This window comes from Passer montanus, unplaced genomic scaffold (genome assembly GCF_014805655.1).
Source record: "Passer montanus isolate IOZ18808 unplaced genomic scaffold, ASM1480565v1 scaffold39, whole genome shotgun sequence".
Taxonomy (NCBI): domain Eukaryota; kingdom Metazoa; phylum Chordata; class Aves; order Passeriformes; family Passeridae; genus Passer; species Passer montanus.
This window is the reverse complement of record NW_024368707.1, coordinates 517874-527837: the sequence shown is the minus strand read 5'-3', so window position 1 is coordinate 527837 and position 9964 is coordinate 517874. Positions and strand designations below refer to the sequence as shown.

Here is a 9964-nt window from a genome sequence, read left to right as displayed (position 1 = left end):
TTGTGTTCAGTAGAATCCTCTTAAAGCCTCAGCACTTGGAGTGAGGGGAGCCCCAGCTGGTCCTCAGTGACTCAGTCCACAGCCATGCACCAACCCCTTACTCCTGTTTTCAGTGAACACCTTCTGCTTGCATAGAGTGTCAAGAAAGATTTACAGCCAGACTGCTTAGAACTGCTTTTGGGGAGGTCTTGCAGCAGCAAAATGTAGATGTAGGAGTTAACTGTGTCCAGCAGTATTATTTTTACTTGCTTTTGCAGGAGTGCTGCTCTCTCTATGTTCTCTAAAGAGTTCCTTCTTGGTCTTCACTGACAGTCCATTATTTTTTGGTCTTGGAGTTTATGGTAGTTTCTTCCTAGCTTGTTAATTTTGCTGACTTATCAGTCTGCTCTAAGGCAGACTGATTAAATTCCTAGTTTTGCACCTGAGGTAATATAATTGTGGGTATTTTCATATTTACCTGAGTCCCCAGATGTTTCAAATGCTGTGGAGATACTGAATCACAAGGAAACCTTGGGAAAAAAAAAAAAAAAAAAAAAAAAGGCAAAGGTCTGTAGGCTTTAAGTAGATTCACCTCCTCAACTGTAGTGATTATTTTTTCTGGAGTTTTTTTGAAACATCCTTTTCCAGGAAAATCCCCATCTCCACTAACAGCTTTTCCACCAATTTCACATTCCTTCTATTAGTCTTCGATGACATTTCATGTCATTTTACAGTTTGTTTCACCCTTAAATACTGCTGGGATTTTTATATAAGCAGAAGTCTTCAAGAAAGCTCTGATTTTATTTCTGTTTTACAGCAAAGTGTAGAAAGAGTTGCAATTATTCCTTGTAGTTAATACTGTATTGATGAACATGTCAGCAATGAACTCTGTTCAACCATGACCAGTATATAATTTATTTTTATATGTGTCTCTACATTCTTATCTTTCCTAGATTTTTCAGCTTAAGTAGCTTTGTATCAGTCCACTTTCCTAGGAAATTTCTGTTCTTCCTGTGAAAAGCAAGATCTCAGTCTCCATGTCCAGGATGTTAGCATTGTGTTTTCCTTAAAAAACTGTTATAGAGTATGTATGTTGCCATGGACATCTTTGGTTTGGAGAGTGGAAGTTTGTTTACTTTAACTCTGATGCCACAGGGCTGAGCCAGGCATAAAGATGTAAGCAGCCAAAATGTCAGCCCTAATTTTGGAATCCTCATGTCTAATCACTGAAACCCTCTTTCTGTATTAACTTTATGGCAGACCCACTGTGGAGAAGGGAAAAGCCAGTCAGAGAACACCTAAAATTCCCCTAATAGGAGTCAGGCTGCAGCATAGAAGCTCCATCTCACTGTCTAGTTGTACTTGCACATCTCTGACACAGATGTAGGGGACTGCAGAAATGCTGTGAATAGAGAATTAAGAAGTCTGCCTCGGAGTAGAAGCACAAGGAACAGCAGCAACTTCTGTGAGACCTAGGAGCTGATGGTTGTCAAGCACCAAACACCTCTGTCTGCAGCTTCTTAGGAAATGCAGATCAGGAGGGAGAGTCCAGTGAAGACTTTCAAAAGCAGGACAGCTCAGTCAGACTAATCAGTGTCAACTCCTAAAAGGCACCTAATGCATGTTTAAAGCCTACACATGGTCACAAATCTCAGAACAACTCAGAAGAAGTGATGAAGACCCAACCATTGACAGTCTTTGTCACCAACGTCGACAAAGAATCCTAGGCAGATTGTTTGGGCACAAGAACCTTGGTGATTGTGAGAATTTGGGCCTGAGATTGTGCTGAATGTGGCTGAGTGAAATCACGTTTGAAGTTTGGGATTTTTTTTCAATGAAATCACCTTCCTCCCTACCCAATAAGCTTTACTACACTGGTTCTACAGTAATGCAGCATTATTTCCTATTACAAATCAAGGGCAACTCCAACAAGGGGAGAGAGAATGATGCATCTGACTCCATCATCAGAAGGCTAAATAATTACTTCATTATGTTATACTATATACATTGCATGTAAACTGAATCTGCCGTGCACTCACCCTTGCTCACAACTGCACAGAACTGCACTCATCTCTCATTCTCTTATGACTGTCTCGTGACAGTCCAACACACACATTCTCCTGGTCCTGACAGGCCAAGCAAACAAAACATCCCCACTCTGGGTAAACAATCTCCATATTGCATTCTACTTTGGCACAACACGGGCACAGCAAGTGATAAGAATTGTGTTTTCTCTTTCTCTGATGTTCAGAGAATGTGAATCCCAGAAATATTCCTGGGAAGAATGATGCCTTGCTTTTCTCTGTGAAGAGAAATGTGGCAACAATTTCCTATAGGGAATTGATTGCCAGACATCAAATTCAGCTGTCTCCCTTCTGTTTCTCTCCTGCAGATGCCATGTGAGGGCTGCATGGAGTGGGACAATGTGAGCACTGGCACAACCATGGAGTTCCTCCTGCTCGGCTTCTCCGAGCTGCTCCATCTGCGGGTCCTGCTCTTCCTTACCTTTCTCACTGTCCATTTGGTCACACTGGCAGGGAATATGATGATCTTCATGGCGGTGGTGATGGAGCCCTCATGTTCCCCCATGCTTTTCTTCCTCAGCCAACTCTCTGCCATGGAGCTCTGCTAAATTTTAGTCATCATCCTCAAGGCACTGCTCAACCTGGCGGCGGGTGGCAGCGCCATCTCCGCGCTGGGCTGTGCCGCACAGATGCAGTTGTTCGTGGCCCTCAGCGGGGCTGACTGCTTCCTGCTGGCAGCCATGTTCTACAACTGCTACGTGACCATGTGCCAGCCCCTGCACTACACAGCCCTGGTGGGCGAGGGGCTGTGCCTCCGCCTGGCTCTGGCCTGCGCCCTGGGAGGCTTCGCCCTGGGCTTGACGGTGGCTGTGTTCCGCCTGCCTTTCTGTCAGCCCCGCTGAATCGAGCACTTCTTCTGCAATGTGCCTGCCGTGCTGCGCCTGGCCTGCATGCAGGGATACACCGCCAAGCTGCCCATGCTGGCGGCCTGTGTGCTCCTGCTGCTGCTCCCCTTCCTGCTAATCCTGGCCTCATACCTCTGCATTGCTGTGGCTTTGTTAGGCGTCACCTCCCCTGTGGGAAGGGGCAAGGCCTTTTCCACCTGCTTTTCACACCTAGCCGTCATCTTACTGCACTATGGCTGCGCCACCTTCATCTACATTCGTCCCAAGTCCACTTACTCACCAGCTCGGGACAAGGTGGTGTCTCTGGTCTACACCAACATTACTCCTTTAATGTATCCTCTCATTTATAGCCTGAGGAAAAAGGAAATCAGAGAGATCCTCAAGAAAATGCTGAGGAGGAAGAAAATAGGTAAACTGGGATACTATCAGAGTTGTGATGTGTGTGTATGTGGTAAATTTTAGTAGAACAAACACATGCTTGCTGGAAAACAGCCCCATAACCAGACAACTATAGGCTTCACTAAGGCAAATATCCAGGCAGAATTCTACATGCATCACTACATTCATGAGAAAAAAATATCTCTGCTCAAAAAAATCCCCAACATAATACTTGATCTAAAGGAAAATGCTTTAGTGAGTTGTGAGGATGAAGAGCTTTGATCAGTCACTGGTCTCACTTCTCTGATCACATACGTATTCAGGATCACTCTGATCACATCCCAGCACAATCAGAAGATCAACACAAAAATTTCTAAAGCTAATAAACCAATACTACAGTATTAATTTTGTTATTTTTCTATCAAGATGACAGTAGAAATTGGGTAATCAGTACAGATTTTAGACTGGTAAGTTTAGCAGCACAATAAATCTGTAGGGGCTTAAAGGAAGGTTAAAAGAAGAAAGTCCATGGCTAGAAACGAGGGTAAAATAGCTGTGGTTTTCTCCAAATTTAGTAGAAGGCTGCACTCTGGCATCACATGACAAATGGAACGATTGTTAGTGTAAACTCATCTAACCTTGAATTATTCTACATATTGAAAGTTAAAATGCCATTAGTCTAACAAGAGTATGGCTTTGCTATGCCTGTTCTGCAGGAAGCAAAACATGTTTCCTTTTATAGGGAGATGCTTTAGGTTTGGATTGTTCCTATGGCAACACAAAGGCTAAGATACTTGTTTTATCATGTGACTTTCACCAGCAAAGACTGCATCATATAAATATGAATGCCTGGGGAGTGTTGAGATGTGTAATTGTAAAAGTAATAATACTGCTGCCACAATTACTGCAATTTCTTCAGCAAAACCAGTGAGACTTACAGCACAGGCTGGACTGCAGCAGACGTAAGAGTCCGAAAGGTGCAAAGCAGTGCTATTTTATGAGTTTCCTATGTGTAGGAGGAACAGGATGATTCAGACAAATTAGAGAAGATCAATTTTGGCCAGGAAGGGGGCAGGGGGCGGGGGGGAAGAACCAACTTAATTATTTTATTTAATACTTCCCTCCCCTCTGTCTTTTTAAAGGCCATAGAGACCCTATGATTCAGAACCCACCTTTTACGCAGAAAATAGTTGAGAAAAAATTAAAATGTTTGCTTCTGTTCCTCTGTCTAATCCAAAGGAATTTCAGCACCCCAGCTGCCCTCAACTCTCTTGCTGGGCAGATTGAGAGAGCAGAGTGGTATTTGTTTTCTCTGGGCTACAATCATTAAAAATTATGGTAAGTGGATTTGACAAATGTAAGAAATTGGCACCGTAACTAAGGAAGTTAACTTGGAGCCTTCTGACAAAAGAGAAATGTGGAATTTAAAATTGACATTAAAATCTCTCTTCAAGTTCAGAGTCTAGCCTGCCTAAAACATTAACACAGAATATTGGCTCTCAAGTCAATGAATACATAATTACTCTGTGGGCAAACACTTAGATGCATTATTTAAAATTATCAAATTGCAATGAACATTTTAATCACCTGCCAGCTCTTCCAAAAGTGAGAAGGGGAGGGTCTCAATGAGAGAACACTATGTACCAATAGAGAAGTACTTCAGAATTAGAGAAGTACTTTGAATCAAATACTATTAAGTAACTGTAATGAGTACAGGAAAAATAGGAAGCATCAATTCTAAATCCTGTCAAGTCAAATCAGGCTTTAAAGTTAATCCTGTTGCAAGCAGTTGGCTGGACTTGAAATGGACAGAGGTCCTTCTTGAGATTAGCAGGACTCTGCATCAGAGGTTTCTAACCTGCCATTGAGGAGGTACTGATATGTCCAAAAGCCTGGCAATAAAACTGAAGGACAGAAAGACACTAAGGTTTATAATACTGTTCAAAGCCTTGGTAGAGGCCCTCACATATTTCTGGCAGCTGTGGGCGTGGGATAGCAGAGAGATAACTGTGACCTGCTATGGGAAGATAGCAGGGCTGTCCCTGAACAGAGGCACCTGGGCAGACCTCTCCTCACCCCGGGGATATAAGATGATGCCTTTGGAAGGGATGACATACCTAAACAGCAGCCAGGTTAGACGCCCAGCTCTTTCCTTCTGAGATACATGTGGGAAGTACAACAAGCAGTGGAGGCTTTCTGAGAAGACACTTTCTCTATCCAGTGTTCTTGCAGAGGAACAGAGCAAGGCGATATCCCAGAGCCCAAGACCATCCTCACCAGCATTCCCACATCCACTAGTCCAAGACTAACCCCATCAGTATTCCCACACCCATTCACAGCACCCTTTCCCCCCACCCCATGCCAGCTGTATTGAGCACTGTATAGATCTGTAGATAGCATGAGTTAAGAGAAGCAGTAATGTATAAGAGATATCAGACACATCTTCTTTCTAAAATGTTATCTTCTAATTGACTGGACCTGCCTGAGGTCCCTTTTCCACTCAACAAGTGGCAGTTTCAGTCCTGTTGACTCAGCACACTGTGTGCTGAGAGCTGGAGAATGCTCAAGCGAAGTATCCACCATCCCTGATGTAGGCATGAACATAAATAATCATTTTTAAAAGGTAATTTCTAAGTTCTCCTCGGAACTTCATGGGGAACAGCAGGATCCAGTCAGGCAGTGCAGATTTTAACAAATGCACATTCCACCTCCAACCAAAGATGGGTATAGAAAAGATCTTTCCATGGGTGTTGTAGTTTTTTTGGGTTGGACAGGGATTCAAGACTCCCCAGTGAATGAGTACAGCTGGGTAGCTGTATTTCAAATGGTCTTGTCCATTCTTGGAAGAGGAATGCAGAGACCTGAGATGTGGCAAATATAGATGTCATGAAGTTTTCCAGTGAAACCAATTAGGACATCACTAAGAATCACTTCATGGTTTACACAGCCATAAAAACAGAGTACTCACCTTTGCAATTAATTTCATAAAGGTGGCCTTGAGCAAGCACTGTGTGAGAACACAGATCTTATCAATGGTGCAGCACCAGAGCCCAGCTTCTAAGAATTGAACCTGGAAGATCGCATCAGTGATCAGCTGTCCACATTCTCAAAAATGAAGAGAGTTTGGAGGGTGATGGCCCAGACTTTGGGCAGCATTCAGGATATTCAAGGTCCGGCACCTTGAATGGCACATGCCACTGAAAGGTTCCTCCACTCAAGGAGATATTTCAAGGTGGCTCCTTCAGAGCTACTACCAGTACTGGGTAGTACTGGTACTGGTACTGGGAGGATACAAGTGAAACCTGCCTTTCAGTATAGAGAGAAACCAGAGAAAAATGCTTTGGTGTTTTTTGTTTGTTTGTTTTTGTTTGGTTGGGGTTTTTTTGTTTTGTTTTGGGGTTTTTTGCACACTATTATGCTTTGCTGGCAATCTAGGTAAGACATTTCTTAAAAGTTGTTCCTACAAATAATCAATCTCCTAAAATATATAAATGCACCTGCATTAAAAGAAAGTCTATATTTTCCTAGGAGTATAAATACAAAAAGTTTATTTAGGGGATTTGTTTCTGTTATGGGTAAGGAGGGATTTGTTTCTATTACGGGTAAGGAAAATTGAAAAATTGTCAAAATCCAGTTTTAAGAACTAGGAAGAAATTTCAGTGTATTTATCTTCCCCTGACAGTCATGTTATCACATTCTGTCTGTTTTGGCTTACATGGAAAGTGTGTCCACCAGTCTTTCTTTCTTTCACATTCCTTAAAAGCTTAGAAAACCTGCAAATAATCCTACATTTACCCAAATAGATGTTTTTTATCCTTTGATCTGAAGCAGGAAGGTGAAATTAATACAGCTGTTTAGAATAATGGAATTGTAAAATTAAATGGCTGTGGGCTTAGTAGTAAACCTAGAAAATAAATGTTAATATAATGAGGGTGAAAAGTTGTCAAAGATTTTCTTTATTAAGAAAATACCTCTGTTTTCTATGTTTATTATGAACATGCCAAAGGAGCAATATTTACTGTTATTACTTTTCTATTTACATATTTTACTATTATAAAAGCTAGAATGCTATAGGAGTTTCTCTTGCAGATATTTATAGATAGAATATTTACAAAAGAAGAGAGATGAGTCCTTCCTGAGATTGTTTTTTTACTATTATATGAAATTATGTAATCAGCATAAAAAATCTGATAATTTCCTATATGATATAAAACAAATATAGTCCACACCCCCATAAAAAAGCTAATGGGAAAGAAATTTCTGCCATTTCTCCACAGAATTAAACATTTCTACAAGCTTTTTATTTCTCAACTCAGCTGTTGCACAGGCCTTAAGCTTCCTTTCAATGGATTGTTTCAGGAAGCAACCAGGAACAGAGGACAAAAACTAATCAGGAGACCAAAGTGGAGCTGAAGAATGAGGTGAAGCTCCTGCCAGCTGGTTGGTTTCAGAATTAGTTTCACCTCGCCCTACAAGTACCTCCACATCAAAAAGCTGACTGAAGGTGTTATTAATAATTCCAGTTCTGTATCCCTAACCTAAAGCTCTTGGCTCTAAAGATCCTATTGTGCTCAGTTGTCTTCCAAGCAAGTCCAGGAAAAAGTGAGAATGGGAAGGTCGACACCCACCCAGTGTGTACCTTTGGCTTTACCTGCATAAGTGCAAGAATATGAGACAGGCTGGTTTTACAAATTGGTATGTAAAGATGTAAGACCATCTGGTTCTACAAATTGGCATGTAAAGTTGAGGGAAGACATGATGGCTCAGCAGCATATGGCCTCTAGTCTAGTCACTGCTGAAAATCAGGTCTCCTAAAATCTGTGTAGTGTTTCATTGTGGTTTTGCTGTACAGTTGCTCTCAGCATTCATTTCAGTTTTCATGTTTTGATTTAATTAATGAGTTCAAGTTTCAAAAAATCAAGTGGGAGGCTGAACTGAGAATAGAGTTGGCAGTGAGCTGGGAAGATGTTAACACATTCAATGCCCTCTTTCCATCTGCAAGGTGTCTGCTTCAAATACCTTCTCCTGATGTCCACCTTGAAACCTCTCAGGGAGAATGCTGCTTGCTAACACAGTGAACAGTGGAAACTATTTCATTTCTGCACTGGACAGCAGCTCTTCAACATCAGGATCAAGCTACAACAGCAACAAATATGACAAGCTTCTTGTGTTTAGATTGTGGAGGCAACTGTAATTTGTTAAGAAGAGGACCACAAAAATATCTCAAAAAACATATCAGAAACAGACATAAAAGCTTTAAAACATTTGTTATAAACACCCAGAAAAGATTTATTAACTCCCACATTCACTTGTAAGAGCAGAAAAAATAATTTAAAATTACACTATCTAAGTGACTAATGGTACGGCTTTTTATTGTATTTTAGTAAAGCCTTTAGTAAGCATCAGTGAGATATTTCCATGCTTGAACATAATTAATCCAGGACTGGGGAAGAATGGCTAGAATATATGAAAAAATTACAGAGAGGTATGTGTTTGCTATATTTTGAGCTTTGATTCAGCTACTAAAATATTATATTTTCACTTTTCTATAATCTAGTGGAATAAGTCATCAGCATTTCTCTACTAGAAATAAGTCATCAGTTCATTTCTCTACTAGAAATCAAGTTTATCTGGGTCAGATTTTATGTTTATCACACATATGCTGTTGTGTCAGTAATGCTTAAGGAGAAAGTGAATCCTCTCGTGAAATCTTAATGCCACCAAGATGAATAGACAACTTTAAAGATGCCCAGGAAGAATGTGCCCTCAAAGAGAAGTGCTAAATGTAGAACTGCACTTTTTAGATTTCTAAGTATATAATGTGCTGCAATAGTATAATAGAAAGAAACTAACTCTTGTGACCCAGATTTGTACCACTTAGGGAAGTTTTATGATTAGGAGAATGAATCAGATTCTATTATGACTTGCTTTTCATTGGTTTCCTCTTGTCTGTACAAAATGTCACACCTCAGCATAGGCGAAGCCCTGTTTGGCTGCTCTCCGGAGGCAGCCGGGGCCTCTGGGGCTCCACAGCCGCTGGAACACAAGGGGGAGCAGAGCTGGGCTAATACGGCAAGAGAGTTATCTCAGGTAATTTCTGCGGAAAAGCAAGGTCCTCCCCCTCATTTGCAGGATGGTGTAATAATTTAACTGAGCCCTGTTTTGCAAGCCAAATAAAGAGCATGGAAGACCATGGCAGGATAAACTTATCCAGAGACAAAAGCCAGCGAGCCTGCAGTTCAGGCAGCAGTGTAAACACGCTTCCCTGCCTGATCAGGTATCCAGCCAGGGCATCAGCACGTAGAGAAACACCTATTTAGTGAGTTCCTGATGATCAAGTAAGTGGAGTTTTATTCAGGAATACTGGGCTTCTTCTAGTCCATGTATTGAATGACATCTCTGCTAGGTGGAAAATATATTTGGGAAGTTACCCTCCTGTTTTGACTGGAGCCCAAGTAAGGAACTGTCTGCATTCCTGGTGGAAGAAAATGTGATTGCTCATCTACCAATGATGAATTGAATGAGCAAAATATTGATGTGGGGAGGGATGACTGGAGGCCTTTAGCCCAAATACCTGCTCACTGCAAGGTTAACTCCAAAACTGTGTCAGGTTGCTCAGGGCTTTTCAGGAAAAGCTTTTATTATCTCCAAGGATGCTTATCTCACATATGTGAGGAA

The 9964-nt window shown here is 41.4% G+C and overlaps 1 protein-coding gene across 1 annotated transcript; it reads left to right on the top strand.

The window, feature by feature from the left end:
* The first annotated feature begins 2371 nt into the window (after positions 1-2371).
* On the top strand, positions 2372-4616 carry LOC120506320 (olfactory receptor 10AC1-like). Its single transcript, XM_039717724.1, is given in 2 exon segments — positions 2372-3317; positions 4429-4616. Coding segments are annotated over 2 exon segments (1134 nt in total).
* The last annotated feature ends 5348 nt before the right edge of the window (positions 4617-9964 follow it).